The sequence below is a fragment of the Hyperolius riggenbachi genome, chromosome 1, assembly GCF_040937935.1.
Source record: "Hyperolius riggenbachi isolate aHypRig1 chromosome 1, aHypRig1.pri, whole genome shotgun sequence".
Lineage (NCBI taxonomy): Eukaryota > Metazoa > Chordata > Amphibia > Anura > Hyperoliidae > Hyperolius > Hyperolius riggenbachi.
In genome coordinates, this window is record NC_090646.1 from 74,043,080 (window position 1) to 74,068,661 (window position 25,582).

The following is a 25,582-nucleotide window of genomic DNA, read 5'->3' on the forward strand; positions in this document are numbered from 1 at the left end:
GTTCATGCAGGATTATGTACCGTACATGTGTATGCAAATATTTGCTGCTTGAAAATGGACCAATCAAATCCCACCAATGTTTAAACCAGGGCTGTGGAGTCGGGAAAAAATACTCCGACTCCTAATTAATTTAAACTGTAATTAAAATAGAAAATATGATAAAATGTTCTATTTCTCAGATAATAGTCATCATAAATCATTTATACATACAGTAATAGCTGTGCTTAGTCCACAAAATGAAATAAACCAAAACCAAAAAATTAGTTACTTGTGCTGCTTCAATAAAGCAGTCCTCATATTTTTAAAGTAAGATATACATATCTGATTGTGACTGTGTGTGTATGTATATGTGTGTGTGTGTGTATATATATATATATGTGTGTGTGTGTGTGTGTGTGTGTGTGTGTGTGTGTGTGTGTGTGTGTGTGTGTGTGTGTGTGTGTGTGTGTGTGTGTGTGTGTATGTATATATATATATATATATATATATATATATATATATATATATATATATATATATATATATATATGTATGTATGTATGTACACAGGAATCTTTTATATATACTAAATAACATCTATGCTGTAAGAATAAAGCCTGATGTGTAGCCGTGTCACTAATAGAGATGGTCAATGAGATGGAAATCGTTCTGCGTTGATTCTGATTTATGCAAATGTATGCACTCTCTTTGCTCATGAAATCAAATAATTTGATATGTTGTTAAAATTTGGTTTGGTGACTACAAATTAAATGGTACCTGGGAAGGATGAAAAGAAAAGTTTTATACATACCTGGGGCTTCCTCCAGCCCCCTTCAGGCTTATCAGTCCCTCGCTGTCCACCTCCACCACCTGGATCTTCTGCTATGAGTCCTGGTAATTCAGCCAGTCAGCGCAGTCTAGCCACATGCCGCTCCTACAGCCAGGAGCGTTCTGCACCTGCGCAATAGGGCTGTGCAGGTGTAGTACGCTCCTGGGGCGGAGTGTGTGCATGTGTACTACGCCAGACTGGCTCAAGTACCTGGACTCATAGCAGAAGATCCAGGTGGCGGAGGAGGACAGTGAGGGACTGATTAGCCTGAAGGGCCTGGAGGAAGCCCCACGTATGTATAAAACTTTAATTTCATCTGTCTCAGGTTTACTTTGTTACACAGTAGTACTATACTCTACATATGCACTCTCCACAGAGCTGCAGGGAATCCACTGAGAATGTTGTGCACATTGATCACAGAGGAGTTGTCTACCACCCATAAACCTGGTTCAGATTGTGCATGAAGAATGTGTAATAGAGGAAGAATTCCCCCCCCCCCCATTCTCCTGCAGAGTACCTGCACATCACTCTTCAGTGTTCTCCCCACAGTTTTTTTTCCAGCTGGGTGGCATGAAAGTAGCCGGGTGGCATGAAAAAGTAGCCGGGTGGGGCGAGTAGAAAGAATGCAGGGCCGGTGCTTCTCTGCACATTTCTGCTTGCAGCAGAGGAAGAGGTGAGCCGATGACAGCCGGGTGCTCACCAAAACTAGCCGGGTAGAGCACCCAGCTAAAAGAGCCTGGGGAGAACACTGCTCTTACATGTACCCACAGTTACATTGCCTAGGGCCTGATAGATGTTGTTTGTTCCGGCCTGTACCTTTTTCAAGTACTCTTACAAGGACTACAAAAGTTTGCTTTCCTAAAACAGAAAGAATTTGCGATAATTCAGGTTGGAGTGAGCTCGAGATGTCTCCCAGGCACCACTGCTGAATATATGCAAATTAACCATTGTACCCTTAGAAGCTAAACACACCTCCAGAACCGCTGGAATGCAATGATGTGTCAGCTTGTTAATATGTACAGAGCCATAATAATCCAACATGCATACAGACCCCAATGAGTTCTGGGTCACCATGAGCTTGCTGGTTAGTCTGTGCCTCTCGGATTTACAAGCCCTACTCCATAGAGCCAAATTAATCCATGCCATGCACTGATGAGGATCAAACAATCCGAAACAGTCTGTATGCATGTTGGATTATTATGGCTCTGTACATATTAACAAGCTCACACATCCTTGCATTCCAGCGGTTCTGGAGGTGTGTTTAGCTTCTAAGGGTACAATGGTTAATTTGCATATATTCAGCAGTGATGCTCTGGGAGACATCTCGAGCTCACTCCAACCTGAATTATCGCAAATTCTTTCTGTTTTAGGAAAGCAAACTTTTGTTTTTCTTAACATCTTAGTAAGGGGGCTTTTAGGACCATTGTAGTCCCTTACACACCCCAATGAGTTCTGGGTCACCATGAGCTTGCTGGTTAGTCTGTGCCTCTTACAAGGACTAGTTTTAGTCTATGACTAAAGGGAATAAATATGGCAGTCTCTCTATATCCTTATCACTTCAGTTGTCTTTTAAAATTCCTAAGCGTTGGCAGTTAAGAGACAAATACTTTTAATCAACAGGATTGTAATATGCAAATTAGAGGAGTCTGAGTCGAAGTCGCTGGAATCCTAAACTGAGGAGTCGGAGTCGGTGGATTTTTGTACCGACTCCACAGCCCTGGTTTAAACTGATTGGTCCCCTTTCAAGTTGCATACATTTGAATCCAAATATACAAAATCCTGCCTGAACTCTGGGATATTTGCATCTCATTTCTCATCCTTACTGGTCAGTAATGGGGATAATGGTCAATTACCGGTAATTTAGTGTCCATTAAGGATCATGCAGATTTCTGTATGAAAATTGAATGCAGCTTTAAAAAGGACCAATCGAATTTTACCTTGGTGGGATTCATTTGGTCCATTTTCAAGATGCTAACATTTGCTCGAAAAAATGTGCATAATTCTAAATCAGTTTGGCATTATTTGCACCTTTCAGACTATACCTAATCCGTATCATGGATAGCAGCAACTTTGAGGCCTCCCCCACACTACCTCCTCAAATAAGCAAGCATGAGGCCACACCCCCACATCACCCTCAAGCATGAAGCCACATCCCCTCTACCCCCACAAATGAGCAAGCAACAAAGCCTATGCGTGCCTCCTCTGCTTGGACGCAAATTAAGTTGCTATGCCATTCTCTTTTTTTTTTTTTTTTGCTTTGAGGTCTGTCAAATTGCCTGGGGTGAGGGGAACGAGATTCATATAATGTTTGACCACTCACTGATGATTCTAAGCCTTCTGATAGGTGCATACACAATATAGCTTTAATATAGCTCCTTAAAGTAAACCAGAACTGAATAAAGTAGAAAAATCGATACTTACCCGCTGCTTCCTGCAGCAGCATAAACCCATGTGAGACCCTTGGCGTCCTCCCGTGGTCTGCCGTTTAGCCGCGATCAGCCCCGGTAATTGTCTGTCACGTCAGTCTTGGTCTACTTTGTATGCGCAGGTGGTCCGTGCATGCACAGAAGACCAGAAGATGATCCAAACTGGACGTGATTAAGACACGGACTGATCACGGCTGAATGGCAGACTGCTGGAGGATGCAGAGGGACTCGCACGTGTTTACGCTGATGCAGGAAGCAGCAAGTAAGTATCAATTTTTTTTTTCTTCTTTATTCAGCTCTGGTACACTTTAAACTCATCTGAACAGAAGATCCAACCGTCAGACTGCAGCGTGTTCCTGAATGCTGTCTCTAATCTTTTTGTTTTCTGTGTCATCCTAGGTATTTGGCAATAAGATGATCATCCCCTCTCTGGATGGAGATCTCTTTCAGTGGGATCGGGACAGAGAGAGCATGGAAGCCGTTCCATTCACAGTGGAGTCTCTCCTGGAGTCGTCATACAAGTTTGGTGATGATGTTGTGCTGGTTGGAGGGAAGTCTCTCACCACGTATGGTCTCAGTGCCAGCAGCGGCAAGGTGAGCCCTGAGCTACCTCAGCACGATGACTTTTTTTCCCCCTCCCTTTTATTAGTAATGCTTTAACCGGACAACACATGACTAAGCTAAAGCTACTTCAGATTGATTTGCAGTGAGCCGGCAGCTGTAGCTCTCAACAAACGAGCAGTTCAGCCGCCTGTGGAATAGAGGTGTAAAGGATGGCAAACTGGTCTGGTGTTTAACTTTACCCCAGTATTGTAAAGGTCCCCTTAAAATATCAGACAGATTTTGGTGCAAGCCGTATGTGTGCAATGCACAGTATGTAAGTAAAGAGGATGAAACTGCAAATCCAATGGCACAGCATGTTAGCATTATTGATCACAGGTGTCCTTTTTATTGATTTTAATTTTTTGAGAGGATAAATTTAGTTACATTTGAAGCTTTGTTGGTATGCTTATAACCACAGCTGCCTCTATTGTTCCAGGTAAAATATGTCTGCTCAGCGATGGGCTGTCGTCGGTGGGATGATGAAGAGGTTGAGCAGGATGATATTCTGCTGTTACACCGGAAGCAGAAGACCGTGCGGGCGGTGGGACCTCGCAGCGGCAGTGAGAAGTGAGTGTGATCCGCATTGTGTTTGTAGGTCAATGGGGGGGGGGGTCACACTGTAGATGCTGCACACAGCCTTGTTATAGCTGTGCTCCATAAACACAGGTGGAATAAGCATGTGGCCCGGCAGTGGTCTGGTGTATGGTACAATATATCACATGACAGTGGCGTATATATTACCCTGACGTTCAGTTATGTTCCCTCCTCTATTCTGCAGCCTCTAGATTGTTAACCACCTGGGCCCCAGAGGTTTATACCCCTTAGTGACCAGGCAATTTTTTACAATTTAGCAGTTTAGCACAAATTTAATGGTTTATTGCTTGGTTATACAACTTGGCACCCAAATTAATTTTACCCCCTTTCCTTCTCACAAATAGAGCTTTCTTTTGGTGGTGTTTGATTACTGCTGCTATTTTTAGTTTTTCTTTTAATTAAAAAAAAGCACACATCATTTAAATGGCTTCCCCCTTAATTGGCCCTAGACTAATAAATACACCACAGGATCCATATATAGACTTATGACTATGGTAGGGATTAGGTTGTAAGCCCCTCCGAGGGACAGGTAGTGACAAGACTATATATTCTGTACAGCGCTGCATAAGATGTTGGCGCTATATAAATACTTAAATTCATAATTAATGAAATAAACAGCCTGCCAGTGCCGATCATTGGCTGGCAGGCTGATCAGTGGGCACAGCTGCGTACACTGACGGGAGCGTGCGCTTGTGCGAGACTCGTCTAATCTTGTTCCTCGCGAGATCATGCACATATGCGTCGCGGAGGAACAAGAGCTTTACTGTCCTGCCGCAATCCTGTGTTAGGCGGTCCGCAAGAAGTTTCGGGCAAGGTTTGCACTTCATCAGGCCTTTGTATTAAAATTATTCTCCTTAGACTAGATCAGGCATGGGCAAACTTGGCCCTCCAGCTGTTAAGGAACTACAAGTCCCACAATGCATTTGCCTTTGAGGCATGACTGTGGCTGTCAGACTCCTGCAATGCATTGTGGGACTTGTAGTTCCTTAACAGCTGGAGGGGCCAAGTTTGCCTATGTCTGGACTAGATCAACATGAAAACCAAGTTCAGTTGCATGCGAATAAACGTTATAGGGCATCTGCACCAACCAGCTTATAGCCCAACACCATCCCACTGGATGGACAAGAATATGTGCTGCTACCTGGTAGCACTCCCCCAAGTTTGTGTCCCACAGCACAATTTATCAGTGTCCCTGCCTAGAAAATGATTGAAATCTGGGATGGAGTTCCCAGTGAGCAGCCATCTTGTCAGTAGGACCTGTGGATTTGTGTCGCATTTGACGGTTAGATCAGGATGAATGAAGCCTCATGCAAGGCGAGCTCAGAGCCGGGAGTTGTGTTCACAGATACACATGATATCGTGTTGATGAAATGTTTTGTACCATAGGTGGAACTTCAGCGTTGGGCACTTTGAGTTGCGCTACATCCCAGATGTTGAGCCAGGCGTGGGTTATATTGAAGGCCAGCTGGAACCCAGTAGGGGCACTGATGAGTCCAAAATCATTGCTGACATCGATGAGCAGGAGATGGGGACAAAAGATTCTGTCATCAAGGTGTCTGTGGCAGACTGGAAGGTCATGGCCTTCAACAGGAAAATGGGTACCCTGGAGTGGGAGCACCAGGTATGAACAAGCAGGTGGTAGAATGTGTTAAAGCAAATCGGAGGTGAAAATAAACTGATGACATACCGTAAACCATTTTATGGCTGTAATCCCTTATCGGTGAAGGGCACTATAGTCCTCAGGATCCCGACTGGAGAGAAACTGTCAGCTGCATACCTACATGTTAACTCTTTCAGGCAGAAAAAGAAGAAATTGAACACAGCCTAATTATTTATGTGCTTGGCACTGTACACGCATGTCTGTCTCATGTCAGATGCATTTTAAATATATAGGTAGTCCCCGACTTACGAACGACCCGCCGATATGAAAGGCATGGATTCTGTTTCCATGGGAACAAGAAAAAAAATTCAAATTAGACTTGTTGTTTTTGAGAAAATTGATTTTAAAAAAATCTAAAAAAAAATGTCTTTTAAACTTGTAAAACAGGTACAAAGTACAGAGGTGACACAGAGGGGGACACTGAAGGCACAGAGGAGGTACAGGTGACAGAGATGGCACAATGTTCTGACTTAAGAATGGATTCAGGTCAAGAACAAACCTATAGTCCCTATCTCGTTCGTTAACCAGGGACTACCTGTAGCTAGAATAAGTACAGTTTGGATCAGGACTGTGGAGTCAGGAAAAAATGCGCCGATGCCCAGTACATTTTAACTGTAATTAAGAGAAAATATAAAATATTATATTTCTCAGACAATAGTCATCAGAAATAGCTTGTATGTACAGTAATAGCAGTGTTGCAATAAAGCAGTCACCATATTTTCAAAATCCGATATACATATGTGATTGTGCCTGTATATCTGATGTGTACACAGAAATCTCATATATAGTAGACTCTCGTTCTGATATAGTAAACCTCTGGATATAGTAAACTCAGTCCTCAGTCCCAGCAAACTGAATCTGTATAAATATACAGTGTATGACCAATTCTGATGTAGTAAACTACTTTTCCTGGACCTTTGGAGTTTAGTATAACGAGATTCTACTGTATATAAGAAATAACATCTCTGTTGAAAGAATAAAGCCTGATGTGTAGTTGTCACTAATTTACACAGTAGTAATATATACTCTATATATGCTCTCCCTGCAGAGCTGTTGTGAATGCACTGAGAAAGTTGTGCACACTGATTACAGAGGTGTTGTCTATCACCTGTAAACCTGATTCAGATGGCGCATGAAGAATGCATAATAGAGGAAGAATCCCATGTTCTCCTGCAGAGTACCTGCACAGCACTCTTACCTGTACTTGCAGTTAAATTGCCTAAGGCCCGATCACTGTTCTTTGTTCTTGTTTACACCCTCTACAAGTACTCTTTCCAAGGACTTTTGATTCCTATTTAAAGGGACATAGTAGAAGTAGATGTGTAGCACTCCTCAATGTGGTCTGCTGGATGTGCCTGGTGAAATCCAGCAGTACTCTGGATCTTGAATCAGTAGAAGAAAGTAAGCTGGCACCCTCCAAAGTGAATTTATGCTCTTTTTATTTGTTCATAATATCACAGCAACAAATTCACTGTGGAGGGTGCCGGCTTACTTTCTTCTACTATTTAAGGGGACTCAGAGATCACATACACTACAGCTCTAATACTTACCCGGGGCTTCCTCCCGCCCCATAAACATGTCTAAGTCCCACACCGTCCTCCCACGGTCTGCCGTTCAGCTGCAGTGAGCTCTGTTACGAGGCTCAATGACGTCACTCCGGGTCTACTGCGCATGCACGGGAGGTCTGCACATGTGCAGCAGACCCTGACTGGCATCGACTGAGGCTTGTTACTGAGATCACCGCGGCTGAACGGCAGACCGTGGGAGGACGGCGTGGGACTTAGACATGGTTATGGGGCAGGAGAAAGCCCTGGGTAAGTATCAGAGCTGTAGTGTATGTGATTTCTGAGTCCCCTTAAACAGCTGCTTTACAGCCATATCCAAAGTTTCGTTTTGTTTAGTCCCAAGATTATTTACAATGCATTTCTGGTGTACATAAGAATACAGAACACAGGAATACGCTAATGTTTAAAAGTTAGAATGTCCCAACACATTGGCCTCAATTCACTAAGCTTTATCAAACACTTTATCAAACGTTTACACAATAAGGGTATAAGAGGCGCCCTGGTGTAATAAAAGCATCGAAAAGCAGTTTACAAAGATTTTTTCGTCACTGAGGTAAGCTACCTCAAATTTATTTTCCGTTTTTATTTTACAAAGGTTTTTATTAGTAGCACAGGCAACACGTTTCGCGGGTCAGAGCCCGCTTCCTCAGGCCAATAACAGTGCCAAACTAAATGACAGATTCAGCAAAGGGAGCCTCACTTTATCAAACGTTTGATAATTTACCTTATGGGTAAAATCTAATTTTGAATACACTAAGGTGTTATAGATTTATTCAACGTTTTATTGATAAAACATTCGATTAATTTTGAATTCACTAAGGTTTTATATATTTATCGAATGTTTTATCAATAAAACGTTGAATAAATCTATAACACCTTAGTGTATTCAAAATTAGATTTTACCCATGAGGTAAATTATCAAACGTTTGATAAAGTGTTTGATAAAGTTTAGTGAATTGAGGCCATTGTCTGTTTAATAAGGTTCACTGGATGATTAATAAGGTTCTGATGATTGTTGTACCAACTCCACAGCCCTGGTTTGTAGGTCGGTGTCCAGAAATATCCTGCTAGTGGAGAGAGGGCCAGCCCAGCAATGTGGTCTGAATCAAGCACTACTGCATTGCCCATGCTAGGCCTGAACGAATTTAGGAAAAGATTGAATTGAGCGATTCCTGTCTGAAATTGCAATTTCGATTCGATGCACGGTTTTCTTCCAATCAAGCTTTGTTCCCCCTCTTTGCCTAGTTGTTCCCTCCTCTGTCTCTCTTTGTGCCCCCTTTGCCTCTTTATGCCTAGTGGGTCTCTCTCTTGCCCCTTTTGTGTCTCTGTGCCCGCTCTTTCTCTGTGTCTCTCTGTGCCTCCTCTGTCCCCCAAGCTGCATCAGTGATGGACATAGCTTCTAATGCATGGAATACTTCCTGTATGTCATGTGACCTACAGGAACCCGGAGTTTTGCCAAGCACACTTCTTCAAACTTCCCCCATGTGAAAATGACGTGATCGCGATAATAGCCGCTTTGACGATTCCGAAATTGTGATCTTGGTGATCACGATTTCGATTTAAATTCGATTCATCTTTCAGGCCTAGCCCATGCTGTCCGAGATTCATGCTTCTAGAAGTGATTAGCTTGTAGGAGAAAACGGGAAGTGCAAGTGTTACATGATTGCTGCGGGTCAGACTCTTACAAATGCAGCTGTGAGAGGACACCAGTAACACAAGGGCAGTTGCTTGCTGCTTGCTAGTGATGAGTCAGAAGAGCAACATCACCAAGTGATTCACCATCTCCATTGGGGACTTTTTGGGTTATAGTCCTCTCGCTGAATTACAGCTTTACTGTGACATTTAGATTTTTGTGAAGGGAGAAACATGAAATCCTGTTGTTAAATCGTTGTTTAAATGTCATTTTTCTGATCGATTTTTCTTAAAAACAAGTTTTTTTGTTTTGTTTTTTTTTCCTTTAGGCTGGTTTCACAGTGGGACGTTACAGGCGCACGTTAGAGCAGCCTGTAACGCACCCCACCGCACAGCAATGAAAAATCAATGGGCTGTTCAGTGCCCACGTTGCGTTACATAGTAACGCTGCGCCACCAGACAACGTACTGCATGCAGTACCTTCTAAGCGGCAGAGCCGCGTTAGACTGCTTGCACATGCTCAGTAACGTTGGGGAGGAGCGTAGAGCGGCCAGGCACATGGCTAATTAATATTCACTGCACTCAGTGACGTGCAGTGTTTACTTCCTGGAGCGGCCGCTCTGTGCAGCGATTGGCCGGCGGGACCACAGGATGCCGCATGCGCACAAGAGTACGCATCACGGTCGCCAGAGTGAGCTGCACAACGCGGCTCACTCTGACGTCCACCTTAGAGAGCACCAGGCGTTGCGTTAGGGGCATAACGTCCCCTAAAACGCAACGTCCTGGTGTGAAACTAGCCTTACTTGTTGCCACTACTCCCCTAAGCTTATGTAGCAATTTTGATGATGATGGCTTGTATGGGGGCTTTGCTATTAACTGCTGAAGTCAGCACAAAATTACGACTAAATTACACAAAATCAATTCAATTTCCAAATTGTAATTGCGTATGGCTGTAATTGCGAAAATGTGCGTCAAATTTGGCGTAATCATAATTGGATTACAATGATCACTAGACCACAGTCAGAATGATTTTTTGTGTAGCTGTTCTAGCGCCAAAGATGCGTTATAATTTGTTTCGCTCAGGTAGACTTTAAAGTGGCAAAATAACATGAGCTTGACCTGATTATTTTTTACAATTTTATTTTTTCTATTTAACTATTTAGGGCCTTTAAACTAATCCTCTTCTGTATTCCTCTTGTCATACAGATATTTCTCTGTGTATGCTACCTTTTTATGTAATGTGTTCACAGAGCGATTCCGAGATTTCTCATGGTACTTTTGGTTTCATCTTTTCAGTTCTGCACTCCCATTGCTTCAGCCTGGTTGGTTAAAGACGGGAAAGTCTTTCCCATCAGTCTGTTTGATGACACAAGTTACACATCCAATGATGATGTATTAGAGGATGAGGAAGATATTGTGGAAGCAGCGAGAGGTGCCACGGAGTCTAGCTTCTACCTGGGTAAGTTTCAGTGTTCAAAAACATCTGTGCGAGTCGTCCTGTCTTGTCTGGGATGGTACGTAAAGGAATTCTGGGACTTTTTAACCACTTCCCGTCCACCTAACACAGGATGACAGCAGGACAGCGGCTCTCTCATACCTCCTGGATGCCTATTGGTGTCATCTCACAAGGAACGAGATTTAACAGGAGCTGGCGCTCGCACGAGCGTACTCTCCCGTCACTGCGCACAGGGGACCCCAGTGATCAGCACCAAAAGAAAGCTCTATTTGTGAGAAGAAAAGGTGGTAAAATTAATTTGGGTGCCAAGTTGTATGACTGAGCAGTAAGCCGCTACAGTTGTGAAGTGGCGAACTGTAAAAAAAAAAAAAAAAAATGGCCTGGTCACTAGGGGGGTATAAACCTCTGGGGCTCAAGAGGTTAAAGTAAAAAATGTTGATACTTGCCTCGGGCGAGAGAAGCTTCTGGATCCCCATCTTTTCATCCCATTCCAGCGCTTGGACCCTCAAAGTTCCTCAAAGCTTGCCTGCACTGCGCACACGCAGGCAGCTCTTGCATGTGCAGTAGCACAAAGACGTGGGCTCGAGCTGTGAGCGCTCAGCTGTGTGCAGTGGCAAGCTGTTGGCAAGCTCAGTTTGCAATGTTGGGGGTAGCAATTAAAAAATGGAGACAGCATGCCTGAGCCTTAACTAGCCGGCCAGCTGTTTATCGGGATAAATAGCTCTGTTAGAAGTTCCGATGGATATTTTGAGACTGGTAACTGTATGACGTAACTGACCTGTTTGCAGAAAGTCTTTTTCTTCCTATGGGTGATGTCTCGCCGGCTTATAAAAGCTCCGACCACCAGCTTTAGGTGGGAGTTGAGATTACACAGGAACATCTGGCTGGTGGGTATTAGTTTCTGATGGTTGCCATGTCTGCAGATCTCACCCTAAATGCTGCGGGGAGATGACTGCACAGGCCTTAAGCCTGATTATAGTATTAGTCCTTCACCCTCATGCCCCTTCCAGATATTACATCATCGGGATTCATTTTATCCATGAAATGTCTGCCTTTATGCTACCAAAATGCTGTACAGTATGAGCAGTCTATCCATTTTTTACGGGCTTCTCTTGTTCTATCCACTCCTCTGTGCAACTGTTTAGAAAAATAGCGTCGTCTATTTAGAAATGTTCTCAAGTTCTACCTTCAAGCAAACGTCTTGATTTGCAGCTCACGTTAATAATTTTAGGTATTATTTGGCTGTGTGCAAAAATGTTTTAGGATATCTTGGCTGTATGGAATGCATCCTGCTGCCACTAGAGGGAGCTGCTCTAGTTATGCAGCTTACAATGAATTATGAGTAAAGTTTGTACATAGAGGAGCCAAGGAGTCACTGTAGTGAAAATACAATATTCATTTATAGATTAGTCAGTGTTTGGCCGTTGTAAAAACTTTCCTCTCCCTGATTTACATTCTGAAATGTATCACTGGTGGTGACATCTTTAGTCCTGCCAGGTGATCTGTACGGAATGTCCGTTACTAAGAGTTCTATGCACAGAGGTAGATGGTGCTTGCTTGGCAGTTTGAAAAATCCATTATTTCTCACAACGCAACAAGGTTCAGAGACAGCAAACTGTCAGGACCATGGTCATGACATCACACTGTGGGAGGGGTTTCAACACAATATCAGCCACACAAAGGTCCCTTCTGATCTAATCGAGAAAAGGTAAAGACTTGTCATGGGAAAGGGGGTATCAGCTAATGATTGGAATGAAGTTCAGTCCTGGGTTACTGGGTTATTGTTACTCTTTAACCACTTCAGCCCGAGAGCAATTTTCACATATAGGCACTGCTCCCATTCATTTGCCAATAACTTTATTACTCCTTATCACAACTAAATGATCTATAGATTGTTTTTTTCAGGACAAATTCGGCTTTTAGTGTGTGTTCATTTTGTTTAGTAATCACCTTATTTTCTATGCATTTTAAAGGGAAAAAGATGAAAAAAAACAATCTATTTCTCCATTTACATCCATTATAGCTTTAAATTAAACAGTGCTGACTATAAGTTAAACCCACTAATTTTATTTGCTCATCCATCCTGGTTATTGCAACATTTAGATTATGTTCCTAGCACAATGTATGGAGAGAATATTGTATTTGGAAATAAAGGTGTCTTTTTTCTGTTTTGTGTTTTTTGCTTTCTCATTGTACACTGTCGAAGATTACAAGGCCTTATTTTGAAAAATAATAGTAATATACCCTTATGGCATACATATTTAAAAAGCCAGGTTCCTAAGGTAACAATCTATGTTGTTTCTTTCATATTCTGTCACTTTGTTTTCATTTTACAAGTCTTTTATTTTGGTACAGAATACGCAAAAATGTAATTTCTTTTGATTCAGTTTGTGACTAAAAAAAAATACAGGAGACATGCGCCTCAACCCTAAAACTCTTTAAACTCTATTCTACTACTTATCACGGTTAAAATGATACCACATATGTCTCTTGTAGTGTTGCTAAAACTTTCCCAAGATTGATCATAATTCTGAAAATGACTTTTTATATTTGATTGAGTTTGTCCCTACCTATTTTTCATGTGACGTGGTTCACAGGTTTTAGACACACCAAAATGGATTCCACAACTCGTCACGGTTAAAATGATACCACATGTGCCTCATTTAGTAGCAAACTGGTGGTGCACTCTCCACAAATACACTGCACAAATATATTTGTCCAGTTGGGCTTAAGTGGTTAAAGGACATGCATGCAGTTTTCATGCCAATATTGAATTTAGACTTACCAAATTTGACTAGAATTTCATTGGTTGGTCTAGTCCCAAGCTGCGTACAGTTTGAATTTGCATATAATCTAGAATATTGACATGGGGATTGGTACAAAACTTTAGCATAGGATTTGTCCACAAGATCAGGTATTGACAGGTTGACTCTTTGAGAGTGTTATTGCTTTTTAATTTCTATTTGCTTCATCTCTTATCCTTACCAGATTGTTTTTGTGTGTGCGGTCATTCACTGTGGTATGAGTATAAGTGACGCGGTTTCCCTTGATATTTTCCAGGTATGTTCCGTGGGCAGCTGTATCTGCAGGCGTCCGTCAGAGCGTCTGAGAAGTTCCCGGTAAATCCAACCGCTCTGGACAGGATGAAAGACCATGCCATTATATCGCTGCCAAGAATCAAATGGAAGCCTCTAATTCGTAAGGGCTGCTGTTATTTGTTGTTTGTTTTGAACGTAATCACGGTAAAAAGCAGCAGTCAATTGGATGTTTGCGCTCTGTGTAATCCTGTAATGAATTGCTTCAGTGAAAGCTGCCCATCTACAAGAACATAGCTTTATTAGTCAACTAAAAATGTTTACAAAAGACTCATGGTGGGGCTGCCCATAAATCACTGTGAGTGGATTTTGGCTTACCTCTGCACAAAAGGGTGTCAAATCAAGTGTGTTTCTAAGGGTTCGTTCACACAGACAGCTGAAGGCGTTGAATTCACCTCCTGTCGGCTGTTCTCTTTCACTGGGTGCTTGTTATCACTTGGTACCAGCGCTTGATAGAAGCCTCCCCCCCCCCCCCTTCCCCAATGGAGGCACAACTGAGCTTGGCTGTAACTGTGCTCAGATGCGACACAATCTTACACCTGGTGTCATTAAAACGGACCCAAACCAAACATGTTTTTTAATTCAAAATATTTAGTTGCACCACTCTGACACATACAAAGATAAATAAACACTCCTTCAAGCTTAAGAGCATTTCAGTGCATGCTTTTCACCCTTCTCTTTCCATAACTAGGGTTATACAGGTGGCAGCCATTACTTCTGAGCTTAGTAGGAGGTTTTAGATCATGGGTGTGTTTGTCATCAGCTACCCTCCCTCACAGGGGCATCGTCTATGTGAAATCTCACACAAGCTGAGATCACCTCCCTTGTGACATAATCAGTAGCAGCCTGTGTTTTGTTTTTTATCTCTTCCACCAGTCTGCCGGATTCTGTCCCAGCAATATGAAAGGAAGGGAGTGGTTCCTCCAATAAATGTAAAATATTTTATATTTGTCATCATGCAGCTGAAAAAAGGCTGCTGTTTATTATTGTAAGTTAGAAAATAGATTTTATTTCTGAAATCTTGTATTTTTAATTTGGGTACATTTTAAGTGGTTTAGGAATATTAAAGATTGCAACAGTAGAATGTATAACTGGCGTCTGTTGCTTAGAACTTTCCCATAAGGGGGGATGATTGAGTGTGCTGTTGTCGTGAACGTCATCACTTCTGTGGAGAAGATGGTGGAGCCCATATGGACAGGAGGCTACTGGCGCAGCACCCCATAAGTGTAATGATGCTCACCCCAACAGCTAACTCAAAAAAAAAAATGTAACATCAGGTTCACAGTTCCCTTTTAATTTGAATTTCCATGGAACTTAAAGAATTACATTATCTGCATTGTTTAATACATTTCTTCTCCTGTATCTATTCCTAGACTCCCCCTCCAGGACGCCAGTGTTGGTTGGCTCTGATGAGTTTGATAAGTGTCTCAGCAATGACAAGTTTTCTCATGAGGAGTACAGCAATGGAGCGCTGTCTGTGCTGCAGTATCCATATGGTAAGTCTGCATCATTCATGGCTGCCATTGTTAGGCACCTCCCACTGTGTAAACAGCATATCTGTACAGGGATTGTTCCTAAAACTCACCAGTGACAGTCCCGAGTGTTAGCTATTCAGTGTCTGTAGAGAGCTTTAAATGTGGAATGCCACAGATCAGAAGTCAATGTTTCTACAGTCCTCTACTAGATTACTTCATGCAATAGTCATCCTGACTTGCTCACCTTGTTTCTAGCAAAGACTGAAGGAGTCCCCAGACTTGAAGGAAACGTGGTAGTGGCTGTGAGAGTGGATACACCTCCTCCGCCTCTGCAACCGTCTGCTCTTCCTACTGGTATATCACCATACTGTGTGACACCATTCCCTCACTGTGTGGCTGTGCCCATTGCCCACAATGCATTGCGTGTACTGAAACCGTGCTGTAACTGCCATTCACCATATAACAACCTCATCCTTCAATGGATCATTGGTGTGCTGTGTGTCATCTGTTTGGCAGCTTGGGTCCTAGAAATGTAAACAGTGCAGTCCAGAGAAAATGGGGTGAGGTCTAGTACATTTTTCAATCAACTCTAAAGTATTAACTTTTAGAACAGCTTGGGGTTTTTTGTTCTCAATAAAATCAGGGTTAGGAATTGATACATTTGCTTTTACTGTGGACACAGCTGAGAGATCAAATTACGATGGTGATTAGTCACAGATGAGGGGGATTAAAGGAATACTTAGGGCCCGTTCACACTGCACGCGTTTCCATATGCGTTTTGGAAACGCGTGCGGGGGGGCCGACACACAGGACATCAGACAGTGCATAGAGTGCACTGTCTGATGTTCACACAGCATGCGTTCCGGACCTGTGCGGTCCGGGAACGCATGCTGCACGCAGATTTTACAAAAACGCACGGCTGTCCCATTCACTTTTCAGTGATGGGATCAGCCACGCAACACATACGAACGCGGATGGCGTGCGTTCGTACGCGTTGCGATCCGCACTTTGTAGTCTGAACGGGCCCTAAGTCTAGAAAAAAAATGACATTTACTCACCTGGGGCATCCCTCAGCCCCCCGAAGCTGGATGGTGCCCTCGCAGCCCCGCTTCGATCGTCCTGTCCCCGCCGGCGGCTACTTCCGGGTTCGGCGACAGCCGCCGACAGGCTGGGAACGCGGCTGATTTTCCGCGTTCCCAGCCGCTGCTATCACCCTCTATGCTGCTATAGCGTATATATACTCTCTATGCTGCTATAGCGTATATATATATATATACGCTATATCAGCATAGAGAGTGATAGCAGCGGCTGGGAACGCGGAAAATCAGCCGCGTTCCCAGCCTGTCGGCGGCTGTCGCCGAACCCGGAAGTAGCCGCCGGCGGGGACAGGACGATCGAAGCGGGGCTGCGAGGGCACCATCCAGCTTCGGGGGGCTGAGGGATGCCCCAGGTGAGTAAATGTCATTTTTTTTTTTCTAGACTTAAGTATTCCTTTAAGACTCTACTTTTTAACATTACTTTGCATTTCCGGTTTACTTCAAAAGGTCTGAATAAAGTGCTATCATATTTATTACATTTACTGGCAGCAGTGTACTAATGGGGTCAGTCTGACCACCCTGTAGGGTTAGGTTGACTTTTATCACTACTCTTTTATTGTTCAATTTGCAGTTACCTTAGAAGGGGGTTATTTTACATTCCTCTGACTAAATCTGTTGGTATTTAAGAGATTGACTTACCGGTACTTTCTGGTGTGCCACCGTTCCATTGGGAGCAGGATGGCTAAGATATCAGCATAGGTGTAACCATAGTACGGTGCAAGAGTGGGGTATTTTATTTTTTATTTATTTATTTTTTTGGTGGTGGAGGCGGGGGGGTTATATCCTAATTAACTAAAGCAAACCTGAAGTGACCTAAAATGAGAGGGGCCCCTCTGGCTCCCATAGAGCCTTTCCAGTCATCTCACCGTCTCCTCATTCCCCTGCTGTTCCTCTTTTTTTAAAATTCACGCCTTCGGGAGTCCTTGGAAAACCTTAGGAAGCACTCGGGTACTCAATTACTTCCGAAGGCTGCCTGAGGAGGGACAACAATGTGTTCAACCTGCAGGTCCAATCATTTCACTGAGGGAGCAGATAGGAGAGGGAAGGCCCTATGGCATATACTTAATAGGTGAGTATTCTACTTTTTTTTAGGTCACTTCAGGGTCATTTTAACTACATAATTTATATTATGTTGTCTCGCACGGCAGAGATCACCCATTCCTGTCTGGCACTGCATCATGTGTTCTTTTTTTTTTGTTTTTTGTGAATGTGGAAACTGGGTCTGACTCTGTAGGTTGGTGTGTACCTATCAGAACACATTACAGTGACACTGAAGGGAAAATAAACTTACAATATAATGAATTGTTTGTGTAGCACTGTTAATTAAGAGAACTATAGTAGCAAAGAAAAGTCTCAGATTATTATTTTCAGTTATATAGCTTTATTTATAACATTGCATCACTCTGTCATATTTGTAGTTTATAAACCACACTCTGTAGTTTAAACTGTAAAACAGAGCAGAGCTAAGACCCTTTGAAACTAAGCTGTCGCTCACTGTTTCTTGACTGTTTAAAGAGAACCTAAACTGAGGATATGGAGTTTTCATTTTAAAATAATACCAGTTGCCTGACTCTCCTGCTGATCCTGTGTCTCTAATACTTTTAGCCACAGCCCCGGAACAAGCATGCAGATCAGGTGCTAAAACTGAAGTCAGACTGGATTAGCTGCATGCTGGATTCGGGAGTGTGATTCAGCCATCACTGCAGCCAAAGAGATCAGCAGGACTGCCAGGCAACTGGTATTGTTTAAAAGGAAACATCCATATCCCTCTCAGTTTAGGTTCCCTTTAAGTGCTTCAGAAAACAGGACTGAATTCGACCAAGTTGGTTGAATAGCTCAGAGAACCTCCTGTACTGGAAAACATGAGATTTTTTTTTTCTTTGCTACACATACAATTCATGATCTCATAACTTTATTTTCGCTTCAGATATGCTTTAACTGTTGTAATACTCACAAAGCATGGTGGATCTCTCCATTTGTAGGATCATTCATTGTGTAATGTTTTTGTTCCCCAGACAATGGCTACTATTTGCCGTACTACAGGAGGGAGCGCAACAAAAGGGGGACTCAGATTACCATTGGGATACAGGAGAACCCCAACATCCGGAAGAAGGATCCCGTTCTGCTGCTGCACTGGTGGAAGGAGATCATAGGCACCATCCTGTTGTGTATCACTGCTACCACCTATGTGGTGCGCAAGCTGTTCCAGCCCAACCCACAGAATGCCAGGGTAGGTGTGACTTCCCCTCCTGCCTTGCCTGGCTGATGTGCAGAGTGTCCATCTGTTTCCTTTATTTGTAGTCCTTCCTAAAGATTTAGTATTGCCACACAATGCTAGTCTGCAGCAACTACAGCTGCCAACATTTACTTGTATTTAGAAGCCTCTTAAAAGAGAGAATGTTTTCCCTCTACACACCAGTACATAGTTACATACTGTACATAGTTACATACATACTTAGTTGAAAAAAGACATCTGTCCAAGTGAAAAAAAAACAAAAAACACACACCATCCTGATCCCACACATATCTCAGTTGATCCAGGAGAAGGCGAAAAACAAGGCCTTGGCCAATTAGCTTTAAAAGAAAAGGCAGTCAGATAAATCCCTGGATCAACTCTCCTGGGAATTACCTGGTAATTATCGCTGTGGATTTTGCTTTAAAGGGGCCCATACATTTGCCGACCAACCAATCGACCATCCAATTCGATTATTATAATCGAATTGGGTGAAAATTGGTGCTGCCAAGTGCATGCCTGACCAACAAAGCGACCAATTTCGGGACAGAAATTGGCCGCATGGCCGATCGCGCATGCTGGAAAATTTCGGGCTGAAGTTGGTTGGTCGGGTGCGCTGCAGTACGGCAGCCAAATTGCGAACGAGACGATGAAACCGCAATGTATAAATGTATGCAGTGTGTGGGCATTTATACATTACCTGTCCGGTGTCGGCCTCCACGTGGTTTCCGTCCATCTCGCCGGGTTCCACATAGTCTGACGTCAAACGCTAAGCGCCGCTAGCGTGTATGCGGCTTACCCGGCTAGATGGACGGTCACCGCGTGAAGGCCGACACCGGACAGGTAATGTATAAATGCGCACACACACTGCATACATTTATACATTGCAGGGCGGATGCGGCGGCTCAGACGATTCCCTGATGATTTCATGCTGAAATCAGACAGGAATCGGCCTGTAGTGTATGGGCAGATTCGATTAGAGATAAATTTGTCTCTTGGTCGAATCTGCCCATAATCTTCTAATGTATGGGCACCTTAACCAATACCAGTTGCCTGGCAGACCTGCTGATCTTTGGCTGCATTAGTGTCTGAATCACCCACCTGAAATAAGCATGCAGCTTATCCAGAATTCTGTTAGAACTCTTTGGGCTTGATTTACAAAACGGTGCTAACTTTAGCACTGGCCCTTAGCACGTCTAAACTCAGTTGAAATGTGAGAAGTAGTGATCGTGCGCAAAGTTTTGCGCGCGCACTGCACAGAGCGCAGGGCGCTCCGCGCGAAGTGCCCATTAAAGCCTATGGGACTTAGCGCGCGCATAGAACTTTGCGCGCGTAAAACTTTGTGCGCAAACCTTTGCGCGCGATCTGATTTGAGAAATCCGGTGCTAACCTACTTAGCACCCTGGTTAGCACGCCTCAAGACTTTAGACGTGCTAAGTAGGTTAGCACCTCTTAGTAAATCAAGCCCTTTATCTGCATGCTTGTTCAGGGTCTATGGCTAAAAGTATTACAGGCAGAGGATCAGGGGGACAGCACAGAAACCTGCATTAAATATGGCAGCCTCCATAGCCCTCTCTTCAGGTGTCCTTTAACATGGCTGCTGCTCCCACTTCACACTTAAAATATATAACTCCTTAGATTAAAAGTAAAAATGACACTCCAATAAAGTTCTACTTACCATGACTATTACTGGTACAATTTTAATTTTAAGTGCAGTCAAGTAATTTATTTAAGTATTTATATAGCACTGACGTATTACACAGCGTTGTAAAGAGTATATTGTCTGGTCACTAACTGTCCCTCAGAGGGGCTCCCAATCAAGTCCCTAACATAGTCATATGTGTGGATCGTGTAGTGCATGTATGGTCTAGGGACAGTTTTTTGGGGGGGAAGCCAATTAACTTATCTGTATGTTTTTGGGATGTGGGAGGAAACTGGAGTGCCCGGAGGAAACCCACACAGACACGGGGAGAACATACAAACTCCTTGAAAATGTTGACTTGGCTGGGATTCGAACCAGGGACCCAGCGCTTGCAAGGCGAGAACGCTAACCACTATGCCACCGTGCTGCCCCGTAATGGAGGAAAGTAATCGCTGTAAGTGGAGAAAAATAATCACTGTCTTTTTTTCTTTCAGAAGAGGAAGGAGTCGGAGACGCAGTGTCAGACTGACCACAAGTATGAGCCGGCGATGGGAGATATCTCTGAGAGCAGGAGTGACTACAGCTGTGGCTATGTTTCAAGGTTGGTTCCTCAAGACCCTCATAGAAGTCTCAGATGTGTGTCAGTGTGAATGTATGAGACTGTAATCAGTAGTTTGGCTTGTTTTGTATATGATCCCAGGAGCAGTCTTTTTCCAGTTATTTGATTTGCTTTCTTTAATGCAGATATCTCACAGACTTTGAGCCTATTCGATGCTTAGGCCGGGGTGGCTTTGGAGTGGTATTCGAGGCTCGCAATAAAGTAGATGACTGTAACTATGCAATCAAAAGAATCCGCCTCCCAAACAGGTAATGGCTTACCCTGTTAATATTTTTCAGGTTTATAAAGTGTATCTGTCACCATATTTCACAACAGAATGGGCTGTAACATTCAAGGAAAGTGTTTAACCTTTTCTCTACTGAATTAGAAAGAGAAAATGATGTGCGCTGTGGCGCTGCATATTTAGTTGCCTCCCTCAGACTAATGCAGTCCTGTAGTGCGGCGGGGCATAGCTAGCACAGTTGACCCAGTATAGGGAGTTTCGTTGCCCCAGTTTGGCTAGTATAGTTACCCAAGTATGGCTAGCATAGTGCCCAGTATAGGTAATATACAGGGAGTGCAGAATTATTAGGCAAGTGGTATTTTTGAGGAATAATTTTATTATTGAACAACAACTATGTTCTCAATGAACCCAAAAAACTCATTAATATCAAAGCTGAATATTTTTGAAAGTAGTTGTTAGTTTGTTTTTAGTTTTAGCTATTTTAGGGGGATATCTGTGTGTGCAGGTGACTATTACTGTGCATAATTATTATTATTAACTTAACAAAAAACAAATCTATACCCATTTCAATTATTTATTTTTACCATTGAAACCAATATAACATCTCAACATTCACAAATATACATTTCTGACATTCAAAAACAAAACAAAAACAAATCAGTGACCAATATAGCCACCTTCCTTTGCAAGGACACTCAAAAGCCTGCCATCCATGGATTCTGTCAGTGTTTTGATCTGTTCACCATCAACATTGCGTGCAGCAGCAACCACAGCCTCCCAGACACTGTTCAGAGAGGTGTACTGTTTTCCTTCCTTGTAAATCTCACATTTTATGATGGACCACAAGTTCTCAATGGGGTTCAGATCAGGTGAACAAGGAGGCCATGTCATTAGTTTTTCTTCTTTTATACCCTTTCTTGCCAGCCACGCTGTGGAGTACTTGGACGCGTGTGATGGAGCATTGTCCTGCATGAAAATCATGTTTTTCTTGAAGGATGCAGACTTCTTCCTGTACCACTGCTTGAAGAAGGTGTCTTCCAGAAACTGGCAGTAGGACTGGGAGTTGAGCTTGACTCCATCCTCAACCCGAAAAGGCCCCACAAGCTCTTCTTTGATGATACCAGCCCAAACCAGTACTCCACCTCCACCTTGCTGGCGTCTCAGTCGGACTGGAGCTCTCTGCCCTTTACCAATCCAGCCACGGGCCCATCCATCTGGCCCATCAAGACTCACTCTCATTTCATCAGTCCATAAAACCTTAGAAAAATCAGTCTTGAGATATTTCTTGGCCCAGTCTTGATGTTTCAGCTTGTGTGTCTTGTACAGTGGTGGTCGTCTTTCAGCCTTTCTTACCTTGGCCATGTCTCTGAGTATTGCACACCTTGTGCTTTTGGGCACTCCAGTGATGTTGCAGCTCTGAAATATGGCCAAACTGGTGGCAAGTGGCATCTTGGCAGCTGCACGCTTGACTTTTCTCAGTTCATGGGCAGTTATTTTGCGCCTTGGTTTTTCCACACGCTTCTTGCGACCCTGTTGACTATTTTGAATTAAACGCTTGATTGTTCGATGATCACGCTTCAGAAGCTTTGCAATTTTAAGAGCGCTGCATCCCTCTGCAAGATATCTCACTATTTTTTTACTTTTGTGAGCCTGTCAAGTCCTTCTTTTGACCCATTTTGCCAAAGGAAAGGAAGTTGCCTAATAATAATTATGCACACCTGATATAGGGTGTTGATGTCATTAGACCACACCCCTTCTCATTACAGAGATGCACATCACCTAATATGCTTAATTGGTAGTAGGCTTTCGAGCCTATAGAGCTTGGAGGAAGGCAACGTGCATAAAGAGGATGATGTGGTCAAAATACTCATTTGCCTAATAATAATTCTGCACTCCCTGTAGTCCCGGTATGGGTAGGTAGTGCCCCAGTATAGCTAGTATAGTGCCCAGTATGGGTAGGTAGTGCCCAGTATAGGTAGGTAGTGCCCAAGTATAGCTAGTATAGTGCCCAATATAGGTAGGTAGTGCCCCAGTATAGAGCCCAGTATGGGTAGGTAGTGCCCCAGTATAGCTAGTATAGTGCCCAGTATAGCTAGTATAGTGCCCAGTATGGGTAGGGAGTGCCTCAGTATAGCTAGTATAGTGCCCAGTATAGCTAGTATAGTGTCCAGTATAGGTAGGTAGTGCCCAGTATAGCTAGTATAGTGTCCAGTATAGGTAGGTAGTGCCCCAGTATAGCCAGTATAGTGCCCAGTATAGCCAGTATAGTGCCCAGTATAGCCAGTATAGTGCCCAGTATAGGTAGGTAGTGCCCAGTTTAGCGCCCTAGTATGGGTAGGTAGTGCCCCCCTCCTCCCGCGACCGCCGTTCTGTTACCTTATGAGCGGGTGGCCGCTTGTTCTATTACATTCCCCCAGGCACCGCTCTCCTCTTCGCAGCAGCGCGTCTTGCGGCTGCTGTAAGGCGGGAAGGAAGCAGGACAGCGGCTTCCTGTAGCGGCGATATGCATACCATCTTTGGAGAGGGGAGAGATGACAGACCCGCCACGGCCCAGCTGGAAACTGCCAACGGTGGTTGGGGACCCCTGCTTTAAAGGACTGGACATAAAATGGAGACAGATAACAGTAAAGATCCAAAAGGCATACTATCCAAAGCTAAAATAACACTTCCTTTCTTGAGTTGCGCTTGTAATCATTACAGAAATGTTTAAAAACTGTTTTTATGATGAGCTAAAAAATACCCCTATGTCACGGCTTGGTTCATGTTCTGTGAATGTGATTTTCTGCTCTCTGTGTTTTTGCTAGGAAACTGGCCAGGGAGAAGGTGATGAGGGAGGTGAAGGCCCTTGCCAAGCTGGAGCATCCTGGGATTGTGCGCTATTTCAACGCATGGAAGGAGGAGCCGCCAGAACTGTGGCAGGAGCAAATGGATGAGCTGTGGCTAAAGGATGGAAGGTGTGGCCTCTTTATTTTTCATTTCACTGAGGTTTTTTCCCATCTCATTTTGTAAAGTGATATTGTAGTGGGCCTCTGTATCTGGTAGTAAGATTGCCCACTAGGCAGCCTTACTACCTCAGAAGCACTGGCTGCTGTCTCCTACAGGGTCTATAGCCATAGAAAAATCAGACAGTAGACTAGACTTGCAGATTTCTTTACCCCACCTCCCTTGATGTTTCCTGACCTCTGTATTGATGCAGAGACTAGGTGATAACACCACTGAGTGTCCAGGAGATGGCGAGGCTGAGCTTCTGATCCTGGAAGTCCCAATACTGGGAAGCTGGGCATTCATCTAGTGATATTGCGTCCCAGTCGACAATCCAATTTGATAATTTTTTTCGAATTGGATAAAAATCATTTTCACAAAAAGCATGCCTGCTCGCCCATTCAACCGATTTTAGACCCAGATTGGTTGAATGTATCATTGGAGCAAGCTGGAAAATTTCTGTCCGACGTGGTCAAACAGTTGTACGGTGGTAACCGTGTGCAGTATCGGAAAAAAACCAAATTTACAGCCCCTCCAGGCGGCTGTCCCCCCAAATGTAAATGAGCTGCTGATTCCCAGTCTCCTCTATTGTGTAACATCGTTTGATGTATGGGCACCTAGACTCCCAGTGGCTGACAAGAGATCTGTGAGATCAGCCCGCACTGCCAAGGTGGTAAGGGTGTATAGTGTGCTGCCATGTACACCTTAGGTCCTCAACACATTGCCCATCTAGCCATGGGGTGCTTTGAACTTTTTACAGTTACCTCATTGTAAAGTTTGACATGACATAAAATTTATTCTTACCAGTTAAAAGTGTAAGGTATGGCTAGGCTTTGAAGGCATTTATCCATAATTTGAATAGTCCTAGCAAATGTGTTCGGGGAACTCTGGATTAGAGTTCCCCCAACCCTGTCCTCAAGGCCCAGCAGCAGTACATGTTTTGCAGGAAACCACAAACCTGCACAGGTGGAGTAATTGGTGCTGCAGCAGAGCTGATTAAAACTGCCTCTGTGGATTTATACAACACGTACAGTGTTAGGGGTCCTTGAGGACAGGGTTTGGGAACACAGCTCTAAATCACAGTTCCCCAACCCTGTCCTCAAGGCCCACCAACAGTACATGTTTTGCAGAAGCCTACAAACATACACAGGTGGGGTAATTAGTATCTCAGCAGAGCTGATTAAAGAGACACTGAAGCGAAAAAAAAATATATGATATAATGAATTGGTTGTGTACTATGAATAATTACTAGAAGATTAGCAGCAAAGAAAATATTCTCATTTTTATTTTCAGGTATATAGTGTGTTTTCTAACATTGCATCATTCTCTATGTGCAGATTACACAACACTCAGCATTCAAAATGATTCTTTCAGAGCAGTCCGTGAACTAATGATCTCTCCTCTGGCAGATAAAAAGAAAACTGTTCACTTACAGTTGAGATAATAAAAGTCAGAAGACAGCCCTCTCCACG

The 25,582-nt window shown here is 43.4% G+C and overlaps 1 protein-coding gene across 3 annotated transcripts in view; it reads left to right on the top strand.

Annotated features, from left to right (window-relative positions):
* Positions 1-25,582, top strand: part of EIF2AK3 (eukaryotic translation initiation factor 2 alpha kinase 3) — an 88,229-nt gene that overhangs the window by 45,009 nt on the left and 17,638 nt on the right. For 2 of the 3 annotated variants that reach the window (XM_068275159.1, XM_068275177.1), the window contains exons 3-13: positions 3,634-3,828; positions 4,274-4,404; positions 5,818-6,052; positions 10,585-10,747; positions 13,805-13,942; positions 15,213-15,335; positions 15,570-15,668; positions 18,427-18,641; positions 20,781-20,887; positions 21,031-21,153; positions 23,933-24,082. In XM_068275159.1, coding sequence (XP_068131260.1) covers positions 3,634-3,828; positions 4,274-4,404; positions 5,818-6,052; positions 10,585-10,747; positions 13,805-13,942; positions 15,213-15,335; positions 15,570-15,668; positions 18,427-18,641; positions 20,781-20,887; positions 21,031-21,153; positions 23,933-24,082 — 1,679 coding nt within the window. The remainder of the gene's footprint in view (positions 1-3,633; positions 3,829-4,273; positions 4,405-5,817; positions 6,053-10,584; positions 10,748-13,804; positions 13,943-15,212; positions 15,336-15,569; positions 15,669-18,426; positions 18,642-20,780; positions 20,888-21,030; positions 21,154-23,932; positions 24,083-25,582) is intronic. The other variant, XM_068275169.1, reaches the window with a different exon arrangement.